At 37.6% G+C, this 20286-nt stretch overlaps 1 protein-coding gene across 2 annotated transcripts in view; it reads left to right on the forward strand.

The window, feature by feature from the left end:
* FRK (fyn related Src family tyrosine kinase) overlaps positions 1-20286 on the forward strand; it is a 121437-nt gene that overhangs the window by 94243 nt on the left and 6908 nt on the right. For both annotated transcript variants that reach the window (XM_068551197.1, XM_068551196.1), the window contains exons 3-5: positions 10493-10656; positions 12349-12517; positions 15060-15218. In XM_068551197.1, the coding sequence (XP_068407298.1) occupies positions 10493-10656; positions 12349-12517; positions 15060-15218 (492 nt within the window). The remainder of the gene's footprint in view (positions 1-10492; positions 10657-12348; positions 12518-15059; positions 15219-20286) is intronic.

Below are 20286 nucleotides of genomic sequence, written 5' to 3' on the forward strand. Positions count from 1 at the left end.
TACTCTTCGTTGCAGTGCGCAGGCTTCTCATTGTGGTGGCTTCTCTTGTTGCGGAGCACGGGCTCTAGGTGCATGGGCTTCAGTAGTTGTGCCGCTCGGGCTCAGTAGTTGTGGCTCGCGGGCTCTAGAGTGCAGGCTCAGTAGTTGTGGCGCACGGGCTTAGTTGCTCCGTGACATGTGGGATCTTCCTGGACCAGGGATCGAACCTGTGTCCCCTACATTGGCAGGCAGATTCTTACCCACTGCGCCACCAGAGAAGTCCCACACTTTAATTTTCTATACAGACTAATGATGGGTTGGAGTAGAAATGAGGATTGCTTTCTTACATTGGAAATTTGAGAGAAATCTGGAAGCAGAATATTATGCTAAGATTATCTCGTTTGGGAAGATGAGGTCATCAGAGTGTCAGTTGGATTCTCCCACTAAACAGTAATAAACTCTGCAGCCTGGGTATCACACTCTCCTTGGAAGGGCAAGGGGGGAAGGGGAAGACATACTGTTCAGACTCTTTAAAGCTTCTGCTAGGATGTGCCATATATTGTGTTTGCCCCCACTCCAAAGCAAGTACAAAGTTGCATCCTAAGTTTATGGGATGGGGAATGATGCGCCACCTATTGCAAGCCATTGCAAAGGCCAAGAGAGAATGATTCACTGACCTCATGTCTCATATAAGTAAATGCAATCAAAGGGCTCAAAATCCAGTAGGAGAGGTACAGTATAAATTACAGGAGCAATACTGTGGAATGACTTCATAGCAGAAGTCGATGTGCAGTGGGATATGAAGGCCCAAGTGAGCTGCTCTGCTTGCTTGAGTCTAGGGGCTTAATCGAGGAGGAGACGCCTGAAATGGGCCTTGAAAAATGAACTTGTCTATAGCACATAAATAGAGTGACATTGTAGTTGGAGTAAATAGTCTGTGCAAATGCACAGAAACAGAAAACACCATGGTGCATTCAGGAAACTACAGATAAGTGTTTAAACCTTGAGGGTAGGGTGCAGGAGAGAATTCCGTTAAGGCGTGTGAACTTTAGGCAATGGGGTGCACTTGAAGAGCTTTAGAAAGGAGAATAACAAATTCAGATTTGTGTTTTAGAAGATACTCTGGTGACTGTGGAAGCTGGACAGTGACGCAGGACACAGGGAAAACAGTGTATGAGCTTACTGCAGTGGTCCAGAAGAGAGGCTTTAAGGGGCACGCCACAAGGTGATGGCAGTGGGGAGTACGGGCTGACAGGACATAATGCTCGGTCAGAGATGAGAAATCAGGGAGAGAGAGGAATTCGGCATGACCCTCAAATCTCTAGCTTTACTGTCTGGGTTTCAGGATGGCAGTGCCATTCACTGAGATAGAATATTCAAGCTGGGGAGGAAACTTGGGGAATAAGATAATGTGAATGGAAATTTTGACTTGGTACATTTGAGGTGCTGGCAGGGAAGTTGAGTGAGCAGCTTAGCAGAGAGAGACTGGGGAGTCATTACACATTCAGTACAGTCATCAGAAGCCAAATGTCTGCAATATTACTAAGAATGGTTGTGAGAGCTGATATGGTGGCCCAGGTGAGAACCAATATAGAAGGAGAAGATGGAGGCAGAGAAGCCTGAGAACCAGTAAGAATAAGAAAAGTAGAATCACTGTGTTAGATGGAGGAATGTTCAACCTGTGTTTCCCTTTAAAAGTGTCAGTTGCAGAAATAGACCTTCTCTGCAGCATTATCCTCATCTCAAGATTAAATAGTACCAATAAGCCTACTTGCTCCCGGAGCTGTGAGCAGTGTCTTGTGAGAGTTGCCTAAAAATACTTGCTGTTTGGCAATAGAAGGAGACAGCTAGTGGAGGGATTAAGAGTGTGGCGTGGGATTCAGAGTCTCGTTCCCTGGTTTTGACTCACAGAGTGAATATTTTACCTGCTTTGTATCCAGGGGAAAAGTATTTAAATCTCCCTCGACTTTAGTTTCTCCTCTGTAAAATGATGAAAATAATATCCATATCCCTTAGGGTTGGTATGAGAATTAAATAAAATACTTCACAAAAAAGCACTTAACACAGTGCTTGCTGAAGGCAGGTGCTCAATAAAAATCCAATTGCTTTTATGTTTATGCGTCAAGAATATTACCTTTTGCACAGAAAGATGGAGGTGTTGGCCCACCTTGCATTGGAACATGTACTTTGAACTGTTTTTCTGGGGTAGTGATGAATCATCCTGAGTACCCACGGTTGTTTACCTGGTTCACCCCTGAACTAGTGAGAGTCATTAGGAAGATGGTTGGCCAGCCTTCAAAGTGTAGCCTGTGACTAGGAGATGGTTTGTCTTTATATGAAGTGTTACCTTAACGTGACCTGAACTGTGCTGGCCGGAAGTTATGACAAATGAAACCAAATCTAAACAGACTTGTGTAAACTTTGCCTAATACTTGTCTGAAATAAATAGCAGGAATATATCTTATATCAAGGGTCCTCATTTAATATGAAGAAATTTCCAAGAATGAGAGCTCTCTGCTTTTGGAAACACGAAGGAATAATGAGCAAATTACCAAAAGTTGTCTTGCATATGTAAAAAGAATGAAAAAAAGGAAGGAGACGGTATTCTGCTGTGAAAATCAATTAGCTAATACACGAGAAGGTCCTCTGTATTTTCACAAGAAGATAAAAATTGATTTCAAGGTATTTCAATTATCATCCATTACATATCTCCAGGACTTTCATGTTCACTCTGTTTAACATGTCTCCTCATTACCGAAATGGGGTGCAGAGAAGAAGAGAGATTCAGGGACTGAGTTCTCCTTCATCATAGAGAAGGCTTCCTGAGGGTTTGGGGAGAGTTTGATAGGGAAGGGAAAGATGGCATTCTAAAAGTCCTAAAACATTCTCCTGAGAAGTTAGTAAATTATTACTTGAAAAAAAAACAACAACAACTAAACAAAATAGGAAACAGGAAATAAACAGTTAAAGGTTTCTACTATTTCTACTGTCATTCACAGGACACCCTAGATGACTAGACTTGGATTCCAACCCTGCGAACAAATAGTAGTTTATTCTGAAACTCTAGGCTCATCAGTAAAAGAGGCATTTAGACGAAATCATGTTTAAAATTTCTTGTCATTCAGATATCATATTCTCCTTTCGTTGATAGAATAGTAGCATTTGCAAAAACTGTCTAGTCTCATATTGCTCTTTCTGAGATCTCTTATAATTTGAAACTTCTAAGGGGAGCATCAAACCTCCCATGAACAGAAACCCCAGAGAACCAGCCTATTCTGGTGTTGGGCAGTTCATTTCATTAGAAATTCTTTCTTATGTTTAGTAGATGTGCCATTTTATTTGATTATTTATCACTTCATTTGTGAATGTGTTTATTTACTTCTACGAAAGGATTTAAGTTGGCTTACATTGCTGAAACACAGTGCAAAATACAGCTAAACATAAAAAAGGCAAATCAATGAAAAAGAACAAAGAAATAGATCTTGCTGAGCCTCAAGTGGGAGATAAGTATCACAGTTTAGAAATCAGTTTAGCTGGGAGTTCTCTGGCAGTTAAGGCAGAAAGGGAACCATATTGCACTTCTCACTGGGTTACGGAAGAAGAGATGCATTATATTTTAAGCGTTAAGTTCAAAGAGAAATGAGTTCATGGGGGGGTCTTTATATAAAGAATATCAAGTATCATTATAGTCAGTGTCTTGAGCAGTATATGTGGACATTGTCTTAGGTAGTTAATTCTTACGTTGCCTCTCTAAAAAAGTGGGAAGCATTATGTATATATTTTTATTTTAAATTCACTATACCTTCATTACAGTTGGTTTGGAAAAACAGAGTGAGTAAAATACTCACAAATCTGCCAATCTAACTCAGCTGTTACCATGTTGGCAAATTGAATCATCTTGGCCCTCATGCAGTTATGGTTTTCACAAGGAACCTCAGCTGGGTTCCTTCAGCTGGAAAAGGCTCCAGGATGTGTGAGCAGCCAGATGTATCCTCATGTTTAAAATAATACTATTCTCTTAATTTTGTATCCCAATTATTTCACTTAACACATTATCTATTTTTTCTTGTTACTACATAATTTTTATGATTATAGTTTTAACTCTTAATTTTCAGATTTGCTACAATTTTCCAGTCATTTAATGCTGTAAAAATGCTGCAGTGAACATTCTTATACATATTGCTTTCCCTGTTTTGGCTGATGAACAGTAGTTAGTTTCCTATACAAATGTTTTCATTGAATTTCGTGTTGGAAATGGGCCCACATTAGTGGACATTATAAGAACCAGCCCTTTGCAATGTGTTAGTGTATTTACTATTAAGAATCTTGACGATGATATTGCTCATTACATTTTCTCTCTGTGTGTGTGTGTGTGTGTGTGTGTGTGTGTGTTTTATGAAGACCTATGTGAGAAATTTCTCTCTCATTTCAGTACCAGCAATAGTGTTTTGGTTTTTTTTTTTGAGTAACAGTTTATTAATATTTTATTCAGGGACTCAGGTAACTGAATGAGTTTCTCTCATGGTTTTGAGCTGTCAAAAATGCGGAGAGCCAAATCTTTGGCCCACATCTAGCAAACATGGATGGAAATCTAAAGAATACCTTACATAAAGCATACCAGCCTTGTTCCTGGAGTCATCGTCCTTTCCTTTCCTTTTTGTCCACTTATCTTAAATTTCATTTTATTTTGATAATGTATGCAAGCCTTTGGATCTTTCTGGAACAAAGCAGATATATAACTAAATGAATGCATGTAAATACTTGGATTATTTCCTTAGGGTAAGTTTTGAAAAGTAGAAGCACTGGCTTTCATGTCACATTAAATCTTAGTCCAGTGAAAGCCTTTCTGTAGGAAACTGAGATAATATAATCCATGGATGTAAATTCCTGATGATTTATTGCAGATATAATACTGAATGAGAAGTTAAGAGTCCCGAGAGGAATAAAAAGTCAAGTTGTTTCCCAGAGACTTTCTGTGCAATATCAGATGCTACAAATGCTATTTTCATGTAAAACTGTGGTAGATGCTTTTTAATTAAATTATATGACAAAATATTGAATGTTATATTATGTATTAATTAAAGTGATGCTCATCTTCATAAGGTATCGTATGTATAAACAACAAAACTGATATTTTGTTCTGAAAATTTAAGAGCCAGCTTTGATTGGGGATTGGCCTGTTTTAATAAGGAGTTAGACCATAGGGGTCTTGAGGATAAGACCAACAGTTTTCTCAAAAATATCCTAAGTATTTGGACAGATATGTGGTTCAGGCTCATGGATTTCCATGCTATATAATATGGAAGAGATAGTTGATGTTTGCACGTAAGGATAGTTGATTATGTTGTCTTTGACTATAAAAGTACCTCAGCTGGTCTACTGGACCGGTAACAATGCTGGAAGACCTCAGGACATGAGAGCTATCAGATGTATCTTCAAATAGATTTTTTAAATTTTTTGAGTCACCTAATGTAGACATTCTCTTAATGAGTCTTCACTTAACCTAGCAGTTTAGTAGTCAGACTTACTGACGTCCACAGCACACTGAATATGCCTGGCTGGGAGACAGGTGACCTTGGGGACCCAGTAGTTGAGTTTTATGCATGAAGAGAGTCAAATCTGTTTGTTCCTTTTGGTTTAGTGGATTTTTTCTTCATCAGAAAAGAACAAGTCTTCTACATGATACCACTTTAATATTTTGAGAGAGGTGTAATTTCTTCTTTCAAAACTACTCATACAGGAATTCTATTCTGTTTGCTGTAGAACAAAACACAGTGTAAAATGGGTGTGTGTGTTAGATTCTGTTTTAATGGGGGAGACAGTGTAATAACTCAATTTAATGTTATTTACTTACTGGTGTAGAACTATCTTAGCATGATTTCTAAAGCAATGGTATAGGAGGTGTTATCATGATTATCTTTATAATAGTTTTGAAAAGTACAAACCACCCTTCCAAAGAGAAATCAAATAAACAGGAGTTTACATGTGTAGGAGTTCTCTCACACAGAATTAATGGCAGTTTCTTCACTTAATATGTTTGGTAGCCACTATGTTATGTAGCCTTTATTGTGCAAAGAGTGGAAACTTTTACTTTGGAAGTGGCTCTCTTGCTGACAAAGCTATTTGATAATACTGATATTCTAGTATAGTACTCACACATTGCACATTTAGAAATGTCTATCATCCTTTGAGAATAATGACACTCAAACTATCCCTGTGAGAGTATATAGATAAGATCATTATTTTCATTTTCTAGATAAGGAAACTGAAATGAAATTCCTTGCCAAAGGTCAAAGAACAAATCACTGGGAGAATTAGATTAGGGCAGTGAGTTCTTGATTTTCAATCCTTTGCTCAATCATCTAAGTCATATTGTTTTACCCAGTATGGGAACAGATTATTTTCAGTCAGTAAGAATAAGGCTGTGCCCAGATGATGCCAGAAGACCAGCTGAAAAATGAAACTCTGCTCAGTCATTTGTTTATCTGTAAAATGCCAAACTACTTGTTATACTGATATTTTTCACTAAGCCTAATAGGTTGTCTCATGTCTTGCAGACATAGCCTCTAACTTAATGTTTATATTGTACTAAAATTAACTTTAATTTCTGGAGGTTCTGTCTTTTAAAAACTTAATTTTGGAATATCATAATTATTTAATATATTCTGAATAATATGTTAGTCATGTGGTAAATTGAGGAAAAAAAACTCTTTGAAAGTGTTTTTTGATGAAATCTCACTCCTTTGTGCAGTGGTAGACAAACTCTTTTCTATCATCAGAGACTATACGATAAGATCTCACCATTAGGAGAAAGCTGGGCTTCTACGTCTGCCACCAACTCCTTATAAATTCATTTGGGCCTGGCATTTAGGACTGAAATCATAAGACTCCATCTATATCACATGCATTCTCGCAGAATCAGTTACCCTGGATGTGAAGGTGGCCAAATAATCAGGTGACCAGTGCCATGGTCCTTATAGAAGGTCATGGGCAGAAATAGCTGAATCCTTTCAATGTTCAACAAACCTTTATTGTACTCCTCATACATACTTACCTTCATCTCTACAATATATTCTAATTCTTGGACATGTTCTGGTAGATTAAGCAGTTGACAGGTGAAACATTTTCCCCTAGGTCAAACAGCATAAATGAGAGTCAAGATGTAAACTCAGAATGCCTGGCTTTTAGTAGCTCAATTCATTCAATTGTGATGCTACTGAGTTTGTTGATGGATGATTCCATTATATTTTATATAATGTTTACATGTTTTGCAGTTAAACTACTAAAATGCTTAACTAATCTGAACTCATAGTAATTCACAATAAGAATGGCACAAGCATTATCATTCACTTATAGCCTGTAGAATTTGGAATAGGTTTGGTTCAATAATAAAGATCAAAGCAAACCAGAAAAGGAATAGAAAATTCATTTCTCCTTAGTTCTGAGACCTTCTGAATTCAATCTTTATTAGGAATGACAGTTTTCAAATGTGTGGACTCACTGCTAACAAATTAAAATCACTTAAAAAAAACACTTATTTTGGATTTGATTACTCAGGAATACAATATTAAAAGTGCCTTCATCCTGACTATGGTGTATTGAATTTCCCTGATGTAGCTTCTGTGATCTAATTTAAAAATTTTATATATATATATATATATATATATATATATATATATATGTATTTCAGTCTTGGCTAGACTGAAAACTTAAATGAACTGCATATAAGTAATCTATGATGCTGGTCAGAGATGGAATACTTATTCCTGTGTTATGTTGCAAAGCTCAAGAAATTAGATATAAACATGAATGACTGTCCTCTAATAGTATTTATATGCTGGGGCTAACTTTTTTTCCTCTATTTAAAAATAAAATTCCAGGGAAGTCTTGACTTAAAAGTATTTGTATAATTACCTGTTCAATTTTGCAGCAGACATTTCAGAAGCTTACATTTCTCTTCAAATCCAAGAGTTAGTGACATCATTCATTCATCTAGCAGATGTTTATGTTAGTTGTTACTCTGTGTCAGGCTCTGAGTAGGTATTAGTTCAAGACACAGAGTCCCTGCCCTTCACAGAGCCGCCTCCACTGAGATAAATCCACCGTCACAATTAAACTGGGTAATGTGATAGAAAGGAGCTGGGAGGAGTACATGCAACAGGGTGATGGGGGAAGGCTGGTTCTGAGGATTTAAAATGAGACCTGAAGAGGGGCTGGCTACTAGAAAATTCATAGAAAAAGCATTCAAGCGGTGTTCAAGGCTCCAAGGTGAGAATTACTTTTTTTTTGGTAATGTGTAGTTTTCACAATTTGTAGTTTTCTGAAAGCACTACAGAAAGAAATGAGAATTCAGAGAGAGAAAGCAACAGCCATTAGAAATGTTGGAACATTAGAGTGGAAACATTTGGAAATTTGGAGTTTTCTTAAAGCCTGCTCTTTTAATGATGAAGAAATGGAGGCCCAGTGACATTGCCATGTTTTGGTCACATACTAGTTAAATTGTAACCTGGGTCTCCCATCTTCCTGTCTATAGCTTTTTTCTATTAAACAAAATTACCTTTATTGTGCTTGACAACTCTAGATGTATTGAAAGTATTGGTTTTTACAGTTGAGAGTTTAAACCTTTATCTACAAATAGTTGGCAAACATTTATTTAGGCTTCCTTTATGATCAGTGGCAATTGCCAAAACCATATCAATCATTGGGATTTGCATCCCTTATTAAGAAAATCACAAAGAGTATTTTAACCTTTCAGTCGTCTGTTGACTTTAGTTTCTAGCTTAGAAATCATTGTCTTTTGTGATGCATTAAAAGGGAATTCCTAAGTTTAATTTCCATGTAGTCCACTTCAGTTTGGAACCAGATATGGTCCGTCTTGATTAAAAAAGGAGAATTTTTTTATTGCTTCCCATCATTTCCAATTATAGATCTGTTGGCTTGCTAGACAACTCAGTCATACTTTATGCACTTTTCTTTTTGATAAATGGCAAATGAATTTTCAGGCCAACAATTTATATAAATTGCAGGTATAATTTATACTTAGCTACCTTTCTACTTCTAATATTTTTATTACTTTGTGGAGAAATGAATTGGGGCTAAAATTGTTTACATCTCTCTTTGATTTTTTTGTTAGCCTTTTAATCCATAAACGGGAATCTGTAATGAGCTTAGCTCTGTATCCTAATAAAACCCCTCTGTTTGGTGATGATTATATAAGGCAATTAACATTGCCCCAAGAGTTATAGTCAGTGGGAATGATAATTTGACAGATCAGAGAGTACAAGGATGTGTTCCAGACACTTAAAAAATTGTAATTTAAGAACCTTATATTACTTTTGGAGGAGCTAAATGTTTGCCTGCTCTCTGCATTTTGTTATAAAGAACCGAAAATAAAATATTCTCTTGTATGCAGATGAAATGATTTTTTTCAGTTTACTGAGGTATAATTGACAAATAAAATAAAAAGGTATTTAAAATGTACAACATGATGATTTGAAATATATATACATTGTGAAAGGATTCCCCCTCCCCACATCTAGTTAATTAACATATCTGTCACCTCACATATTTCTCTCTGTTTTTGGTGAGACCATGTAAGTTTTACTCTCTTAGCAAATTTCAACTGTATAATACAGTGTTACCAACTTTAGTCACCATGTTATATACTAGATGCTTAGAACTTACTCATCTTATAGCTGAAGTTTTATGCCCTTTTACCAACTTCTCCCTAATCCTGCTCCCCCCAACCCCATTCCCAGGCAACAATTTTTCTACTCTGTTTCTATGAGTTTAATTTTTTTTTTAAAGATTCCACATATAAGTGATACTATGAAGTATTTGTCTTTCTCCGTCTTATCTCACTTAGCACAATAGCCTCAAGGTTCATCCATGTTGCTGCAAATGACAGGATTTCCTTCTTTTTTTAAGGCTCAATAATATTTCTCTCTCCCTTCCTCCTTCTCTCCCTCTCTCCATCTCTATCTGTATTTATATCTATATCTACACATAGATTTTGCTTTCTGAGAACACTATTTTATTTTAGTGTCCATGTTATAGAATTTCATGGGAGGAAATTCTCCTTTGTCTCTGTACCAGAAAGAACTGTTTCTAAACATCTTTTGTGATTCTATCTTATGAACACTGGTTTCTGAAACTCTTTCCTTCTTTACATTGCTAGAATGATAGAGTCCATTTTATAGCTTGTTTTAAACAAGTATACTAGGCCTCAAATCAAAGTTTTGTTTTTAGTGCTAACTGTACTCTTTTATTTTTATATTTCCTTTAAAATATGATTCCACATTCTTTTTTCCTTTTTAGTCTGCTGTATGTCCTTTGTAAGCTTCCTGAAGTCTTTTCTGAAACAAAGTTGAGAAATAAATAGAATTTGTTAAAATTTTATTCCATGCATTGAAACTATCATCACAAAATAAGCAAATCTAAAAAAAAAAAAAAATAAGCAAATCTCCTTTGCTTTGGCAAGAAGTTTATTAAAAGGACTTATTTTGGGTTCCAGTTTTAGACGAAGGGGTTGTGAAACACTACAGAATCAGAAGACTGGATGCAGGGGACTTTTTCCTCACCCGGAGAAGAACCTTTTCAACACTGAATGAATTCGTCAGTCACTACACCAAGACAAGCGATGGCCTGTGTGTCAAGCTGGGAAAACCATGCTTAAAGGTGAAATGCTTTCAAGCTGTGTTCCTTTATTTTTGAAGTTAAATTTTTTCCTTCAGGTGTTGGAGTTATTTGTCATGTGATATGTCAGCTCAGAAAAAAAGGTCCTTGAATACCCAAGGCACAGATAGGCAAGCTGTGGCCCCTGAGCCAATACGGCCCCACACTTATTTTTACAAATAAGCTTTATTGGAACATACATGCTCATTCATTTACAGATTGTCGTTGCTTTTTTGCTATAATAGCAGAGTTTAATAGCTGAAACAGAGACTATATGGCTCACAAAGCCTAACATATTTACCGTCTCATTCTTTTCAGAAGTTTGCCAAGTCCCAACCTCAAGCAACCACTGAACACAGAAAATATTCATTCTTTGCACTAAGAAACTAATCTGGTATCTTTGTTATTGCAGCATTTAATGATATGGCTGGAGGGGGAAAGAAGTTCTGGAATACAATTCTTACTTAGATGATCTGTATTCAAGATTATTAACATGAAATGACCAGGTTCATTATCTGGTTGTCTGCATATAGATATCATTTAACTGTTCTAACAGTTTGATTGTTTGGCCTGGCTGTTTAGTGGGAGGAGGTAACATTTATAGAATTTATCTACATCTGTCATTAAATTCTGTTGTTTGCATGTTTTACCTAAATGTGTTTAAAGTTAAGTAGTGGTCATACACCTCAGTGGGGCAAGCCCTCAGTTTCGCATCAGAGTTCAGGTCTCAGGTACTGTCAGTGGTATAGCCAACCCTGTGGTTTATACCTGGATGACCGGTGAAAGCTTCCTCGTGATGCCTGATTAGAACTCTACAGACAATTAGAAGCTGAAGAATTCTGTCCCATATGCAGGGAATTTATGAGTTAAATCCTGAGACGTGAATAGGCAATTTTGGTATAAGTATGTACATCTTAGATGGTACAGGAATGACCTCACAAGAGTATCTGAGCTTATGCTAAGAAATAGTTCGCCTGATACAAAGATATGACTTAAAAATTCTTAGTTTAACCAATATTGTTGAATTCTGGTAGGGAAAAGGGTTTACAAAGCGTAGGTGATCTTCTGTGCACTCAGGATGCTGATGACTTCGTGGAGGAGATAAGATAAATTTCTAAAGGCAGATGACAAACTAGACTATGCACTCTAGCAGAGCAGAGACCTTACCTATTTTATTTACAGAATGGAACCTAGTTGGTGCTTGAAAAAAATTTATTTATTAAATAAATGAGTAAATGAGTGAACAAATAAGTAAATGAATTTGAAAAAAGATGAAATTAATTATGAGAAATTTTGTGATACATATGGTAAATGCTATAGGCCAAAGAGTTGGGGAGATAATTGTGGATGAGATGGAACTTCAGTTTAGCCTTGAAACTTTTTTTATGTAGGCAAGGAGGCAAAGGGAACTCCCACCACATAGGTGGGAGGGAGGTATTTGGGTGTCATGTGGGACAGATGGACAGCAAGGTGCCCGACTTAGCAGGATTTGGGAGATCAGCTGGAAGAGGCAAAGATACAGATTCTACCACAGTTGCTTTCCATTTAAAAGTAATTCGAATAAAATTTACAATATTTTGTTTTTAAAAATGATGTCTCGTCTCTTTTCAAAAGTACCTAGACTGTTATTTTCAACCAAAAAGTTGTTGAATGTAACTTTTTTCTTACCAGTATTCTAATTATTCTGTGAAGCAGATACAAGTCCCAGCTCCCTTTGATTTGTCATATAAAACCGTGGACCAGTGGGAGATCGACCGCAGCTCCATACAACTTCTGAAGAGATTAGGATCTGGTCAGTTCGGCGAAGTGTGGGAGGGCCTATGGAACAATACCACTCCGGTAGCAGTAAAAACATTAAAACCAGGTACGAGAACGAGAATGGCAAAGGTTAAATGGCATATGTTGATACTTATAAGCTCAACTTGACAGTGTAAATGTCCAAGAGGTCATGGGACAGCCAGTGTGGGCACCAAGCAAGTGTTATAATCACTTTCTGTAGTGACCACAATGATCTATCCCAGCACCTGAGATTTTCAGAATTACTGCAGATATGATTATGATTTTGAATCCTAATCTTATTAACAACTGAGACTAAACTTTATTGTCCAATCTGATCATTTTTTTCCAAAAAAGAAGCAGCTAGCTATCCATCCTAACACTGCTCTCTAAGGAAGGCCTTTTGGAGGTCAAAAGAGAACAAAAAAATCAGATTTCTTGTATTAAAAAATAGCGCCATGATAGTTTTCTCTCCAAGAGGAATAATTAATATTGATTTACAGTGTAATAGCAGCAAACAGCTTTGGTGATTGCTTAAATGTCTTCACTTCACTGGGGCCATTAATCAATCTTCTCAGCTATTTATTGCTTAGCAGACTACCACGCAATAAAGACGAGCCTGAAATCAACTCCCACAGTAGCTTTGACAGGAAAAAATTAATATTTAATGTTGCATTACTAGCTGAGTTGAGATTGGGTCTCTTTTGCTGTGCAGCTGGTCAGCTGTAACCAGCGTAGCCAAGGAGAGCTCTGAGCAGGCTTCCCCTGCAGAGGCTCCTGACGTAACATGGTTTCAGCTCTAGTGGATGGTGTGATTTGGCAATGATTTAAGTGTCCTGCATTCCATGAATCTGACGGCCACCCAAAGCATCAACATAGAAACATATTGTAGATAAATCGTCTGAATGGAGATCATAATTGCTGCTATCACTGTAAACTTCATCAATCAGATTATTTGGGGGTGGGGGAATGATCCTACTTTATCTGTAACTAACCATAGGCCAAACTAATTATAATAACCAAAAACGGTCCTTTATTATGGTTTGGATGCCTCTTTTATTCTTAGCTCCATTTTGCCACAATGATTCAAGACTTTAATCCTATTTGATTATGTGGAGCAGAATAGTGGTAGAGATGGAAGTGAAGGAGCTCAGCAAAAATGGATGGAGAACAGAATAGGCCATTTCCCCCTATTCTCCCTCTGTAAGTCCTTGCCTCTTCCCCTCAGCCTGTGAAGAAATGCTTACAGTTGATCTGTCTGGTTTTCCTAAGAATATGCATATTATTAATTATAATACAAATATAGTCAACACTCATTGAACACATATGTACCAGACAATGCTATTATCCTGACAATGATTTTATGTCAGTAGGATTATTAGCCATGTTTTACAGATGAAGAAACTAAAGTTCAGAGACGTTTGGTAACTTGTTCAGGATCACACAGTGAGCTAGGATTTGATCGAGCCTGGGTAGTGAACTTCTAGACTCTCAAAAGGCATACCAAAGGATAGATTGCCTAAATGCTTTATGTGAAATGATCTGCAGGTCACATGTAACTCTTTCTAACTGCATATTAATAAACAGAGTGTTAGCTTGGAATGTCAAAGCTTATCCATGCCTGGGGTTCAAATATTAGCTGTGAAGTCTTCTGTATGAGAGAATGAGGAACGAAACAGACTCTTTAAGCATCAGTGAAAATGATATTTGCACTATCCATAGTGAATACTGAGATGTGAAGCGACAGTATTCCTTCAGTTACAACAATGGCTCTGAAACATCATATCCTAAAAGAAATAAAAGATTTTTAAATGACTAAAGAAAGGTAACTCCAGGTATTCTTTCTCTTAGGTTTTATTTGATGTTAACTGTTGATACTTGGCACTTTGCATGGTGAGTCAGAGTTGAGCCATTTAAATGCAATTTAATTGTAGATGAGTCTTCAAAATAGGCTCCAATATCTCCCTTATCATTTGGTCAAGCTATTAAAACCAACTGTGGAGATATCAATACAGGAGAAGATGTTGAATATCAGCTTCAATAGGAGGAAAAAATCACTAAGTTTTGGGAGTGGCCCTTGAATGTTTTCTACTTGGCCTACACTATGGATATATGTCCTTGCAGAATTAAAGACATAAATATGGCAGAATGTCATTGCTTTTTAGGAAAGTTATCCAGCTCTTCCCACAGTGGGTACCAAGGACAGGGCAACTATTAGTCTTCTCTGCATCCTGGACAGAAAAACTCGCTGCAGTAATTAAACATTCAGTGTCTTCCAGTGTTCATATTAATAGAATGTCTTCTCTTTGTGTTCCTAAGATGCCTGCCTTGTTTTATCAATTAGACCGTCAGTGTTTCCTTTTTCCTTCATTTTTCACATGGACCTGAATCAACCTCTCTTCACCTACAGGTCATAATACATAAGCTGCACAGCCCTGATGCACCAACACATCAGTTATTAGGTTGCCCTGGTTGAACTGATTCTCTTCCTTGATAAATCTGAAGATTTGTGACACTGATGCTCTTACTTTACTGAGAGGCAGGAAGCAATCTTGGTGATTCCCACCAGGCTGCTGTGAGGATAGGAATGCCTCAGTAACATAAAGTGATTTCCCCTCTTCTTGTTTCAGGTTCAATGGATCCAAATGACTTCCTGAGGGAGGCACAGATAATGAAGAACCTAAGACATCCAAAGCTTATCCAGCTTTATGCTGTTTGCACTTTAGAAGATCCTATTTATATTATTACAGAGTTGATGAGACATGGAAGTCTGCAAGAATATCTCCAAAGTAAGCTATATACTTAATAAAAGGAAAAAAGAGGAATTTAGTTTAGCTAGTCCTATAAATGTCAATTTAGCAAGGCTTCTGTAACCCAAAGGATATCTACTATGGTATATCTGTGACAATGAATGTCTTACCATTGAATTGCTCAACTACTCTTTAATAGGATATATACTGTGTACTCAAAGGGAGGAAAAATATTTATGTAGTGGAAGAACAAATTGTTCACCATAGACATATCAGAGTACTTAAATGTCATGTGGAAAATTGAAGAATAGATGTTTTTCATGATGCTTTGTTTCCTACAATAACTAATTGAACATTATCAGTCATGGACCAGTATTTTCTATGGCCCAGAATTAGGGGACATGGAATGCTTTCGGGGGAAGGGAGGGACAGGTACCCTCATTTTTCTCTTTGCCAGTTTTGGACAACACTGTGCTTGTTGGAATTTAAAATACTTCCAACTGCTAGGCAACATTAGAATATTCAGACTAAGAAGCAGAAATATACTATTACTTTATTTTTACATCTGCTTCCTATAGTCTGAGAAGACTTAAGAGCACTGTAGAATTTTGACGTTTATTACAAATGAATAATTTAATAAGCAACAATATTATAAGCATTAAAATGAGATGTTCAAAGAAGTGGAGATCAAGTACTGAGAGAATAATCCATGCTTTAAAAAGAGGCGTTTTCTATACTTTCTTGGAATGTCAGAGTAGGACTGATAGAATGTGTAGAGGTAAAGGGAGGTGAGAATAATGGAACAAACATATCGGAAAGATAGGGGTATTCTCTCATTTCAGTGTGACCTGTGAAGCTGGTGATATTAAATTGCAAGACTAGATAGGAACAAAGGACATAAGACTTGCTAAGTGCTGTTAAAAACAAAAATATACCTAGCTCCCTTGCATAAAGATATCAAATTTAACAGTATTAGATTGTGTTACCCACCATAGAGAGACTAACCTCAGCCATTGACTCCTTTTGCCTTATTCCCAGGGACAAAAGTACAGGAACCATTTCAGGTCATCTCTAACGAAAATGCTTTGTCAAATTATAAACATTCGCGCTGTTAAATCTCACAGTCAATTCTCAATCCTCAGATCTATCAGCAGTATTCAATTCAATGGACACTGTCTCCTTCTGGTAACACTACCTTCTGGAAACACTACCTTCATTTGGCTTCTGGGACACTTCATCCAATGTCCTTTTCTCTTCCTTTCTTGCCAGTTCTTCTCAATCTATGTGATTTCTCTCATCTCCCACACCTCTCAATATCTTGGAATTTTCCAAGACTCTTTTGCAACATCACCAGATTCCTTGCTAATCTCAACCAGTCTTATTGTTTAATAACATTTATGTATTACCAATTGCCTAAATTATATCCCTCCATTACTTCAGAATCATATATCCAACTGCCTTCTTAACTTCTCCACGTGAACACTGTATCAGTCTGGATAATATGGGTATGATGCAGTAACAAACCCCTCCATATCTCAGAGTCTTAACACAGGTGTTTATTCTTGCTCATGCAGCATGTGAGATATAGATTGGCTGGTGACTCAGGTCTTTTGATCACCTTGGCAGCAGCAGGGGATATGACTAATCTCATTCTGGCTCTTAAAGCTTCTGACCAGGAGTGATAGAGGTAATTTCTGTGCCCTTTTCATTTGGTTAAATCAACTCAAAGGGAGTAGAGGAGTATAGCCCTCTAAAGTGCTTAAAAGCAGGAAAAAACAGAAGTTTGCAAACAGCCCTCATTTCTACTACATATGTCTATTAGACGTCTCAAAATAATTTGTCCAAAAACCGATCTCTGATATTATCCTCAGTAATCTGCACCTCTTGTGGTCTTTCCTTCTCTGACAATGTCAACACACAGGCCTAACATCTTGGAGTCACCTCTACTTCTCACATCCTATATCTGACCAACCAGCAAATCCCACTGGCTTGCTTTCCAAATATATCCAGGATTTTACCACTTCTCAACACTCCTACTCCAGTCCGAGTCATCATCAACTCTCTCCTGGATTCTGCAGTAGCCTTCCAATTTGTCTCCCTCTTTTGGTTCTTGACCCCTTCAGTCTCTTCTCAACACAGTAGCTGGAGAGATCCTGTTAAAATGTAAATCAGGTCACGTCCCTCCTCAGCCCCAAACCTTCAGTGACTCCTTGGTTCTCTCTGTGTAACCCATAAAGTCCTGCCTGACCCGGCTCTCCATTACCTCTCCGACCCCATCTCCCACAGCTTTGCCCTGGTTCACTCTGTCAACTACACTGCCCTTCTTTGCTGCTCTTTGTATCTTCCAGATGTGCTCTGCTGCAGGCCCTGCGCACTTGCCGTTTCCTCTACCTGAAAAATTTTCCCGTTACTTATCCGCACAGCTCATTTTCTCACTTCCTAAAGTCTTTACTTAGGTATTCCCATTACAGCGAGTCCTTCCTGGGTCACCCTCTAAATTCTAAAATTTAATCTCCCTTTGCTGACTCACTGTATTCCTCTTTCCTGCTTTTTGTTTTCTCTTCTTAGCTGTTAGTCATCATATAATGCATGACATATTTATGTAGCTTATTTTTAGTGTCTTCTAAAATATAACTTGGAGAGGACAGAGATTTTTCTGTTTTAGTGCTAGAACGGTATCAGGCACACAGAAGGTGTGCACTAATTGTGTGTTGGCTAAGTGAATGAATAAATTAATGGATAGATTAAGTCAGGGCTACCCTGAACCTAATACAGTTGGGACTTGTTTTGTTGTGCTTGGTATCAGCTTGCAAAGATACGCTTAGTATATTGCAAACTCCTTTGACATTGAGGATTTCTGTGGCTTGTTGATGTGTTTTACTCAGGGTTGAGCACGAACTCTGTCATCTTCTGGGTTGAACTATCAGGGTCAAGTTTACAAAGGCCTTCCTTTGCCCGGATACTTAGCAGCCAGGGGGAGTAATGAAGGCATGCTCATTACAGACAATCCCTTCCCAATCAAGAGGATTTGATTTCAGCAAAGTGATCTTAAAGTGTATCTGCCACTCTTAAACATCCCATAATGATAAATATTATTAAGCTGAAATGCTCTTGAGTAATGGAACATAATTGAAAATATTTCCTTGCTGCAGATGTAAATTGTCACAGGTCTATGAACGTTTATATCAGTTTTGACATCTGGCTGCTGTATTAGAAGTGTGCTCTGAGGTTGTATGCAGTTCCTAGGCCACTGTACTTTTCAGGGCAGGAAATATGTTACTACTCAGTTTCCTTCACTATTGTGCCTGTCAGTGAAAACATTTTTATATCCACTGTAATAAGATTAGATGTTGTATTTGATAGCTGAAATAACACACATTTTTCTATAGAACCATCTTTGTAGTCCCTAAGCTTGGCTGAATCTCTTTTTGTAATAAATTTCTCCAAAATGGAAAAGGCTTGTCAAAAAACTTTAGCACTAAGGGTAATTGATGCCTGGTATTTCTTACTGAAGTTTAAAGAGGATAAATATCTGCATTTTTTAGTTTAGCTGGGCTTGTTTCCTTTCCAATAAATACTTATAGAGCATCTAATATATGTCAGTATATTTTCTTTGTTTTACAGATCAAGTCCTAGCATGTTGTTCATCATTCTCACAAACAGCTCAGTTAAGTGAATTGAAGCAGGCAGGAATGTTTTCACTGAGATACCCTTTAACTGAACACAACTCCATAACTATTTGCTGTCTGCATGAATGGAAGTCTCTTCATAGCCCCTGACTTTGGGTGCTCAGGAGTGTAAGGTGGATTTTAGGGAGGCAGTACAGAATAAATTTATGACGCATGACATTTCAGCCTCCAACATATCCTGGATTTGAATCTCTACTCTATAAATTATTACCTGTTCCTCTGAGTGGTAGGAACCCCTATCAAACAGGGTAAAATACTTCCTATAGTTGTTCTGAGTATTAAATGAGGTGATTTACTGGAAAATCAACCATATGGGATAGTGGTAGGAGAGGAGCATATATATTTTAATTTTTTTTTTCCTCTAAAAAACACTATATAGCACTTACTGTGTGTCAGGAATTTTTCTAAGTCCTATACAAGTATTAATTTAGTTCATTCTTCTAACAACCTCATGAACTAAGTATTATTACTATCATCCCCATTTTGCAGTTGAAGAAGCTGAGGTATGGAGAGATTAAGTAACTTATTCAAAGTGGTTGAATGAGAATTCAAACCCAGGAAATCTGGCTCCATAGTCCATGCTTTTAACCATATATGTAGCACTGATATTATTCTCCTAATATCCACCTATTATTTATTGCTGCATGACAAATTACCCCAAAACTTAGTGGCTTAAAGCAGCAAACATTTATTATCTCACAGTTTCTGTGGTCAGGAATCCAGGTGCAGCTGAGCCGGGTCTTCTGGGTCAGGGTTTCTCACAAGGCTGCAGTCACGGTGTCAGCCGGGGTTCCAATCATCTTTATCCATTCATTCGTTGATGGACACTTAGGTTGCTTCCATATCATGGTTATTGTAAATAATGCTGCTATGAACTTTGAGGTGCATATATCTTTCGAATTAGTGTTTTTATTTTCTTCAGGTAAATACTCAGGAGTAGAACTGGTGGATCATGTGGCAGTTTTATTTTTAATATTTTGAGGAATCTTTATACTGTTTTCCATAGTGGCTGCACTAATTTAAATTCCCACCAACAAAACACTAGGGTTCCCTTTTCTCCACATCCTCACCAACACTGGTTATTTCTTGTCTTTTTTTTTTTTTTTTTTTAATTTGTTTTTGGCTGTGTTGGGTCTTTGTTGCTGTGTGCGGGCTTTCTCTAGTTGCGGCGAGTGGGGGCTATTCTTTGTTGTGATGAGCGGGCTTCTTATTGCGGTGGCTTCTCTTGTTGAGGAGCACGGGCTCCAGGCGCCAGGCTTCAGGAGTTATGGCTCACAGTCTCAGTAGTTGTGGCACACGGGCTTAGTTGCTCCGTGGCCTGTGGGATCTTCCCGGACCAGGGCTCGAACCCGTGTCCCCTGCATTGGCAGGTGGATTCCCAACCACTGCGCCACCAGGGAAGCCCCTATTTCTTGTCT

Source organism: Eschrichtius robustus, chromosome 9, assembly GCF_028021215.1.
Source record: "Eschrichtius robustus isolate mEscRob2 chromosome 9, mEscRob2.pri, whole genome shotgun sequence".
Taxonomy (NCBI): Eukaryota; Metazoa; Chordata; class Mammalia; order Artiodactyla; family Eschrichtiidae; genus Eschrichtius; species Eschrichtius robustus.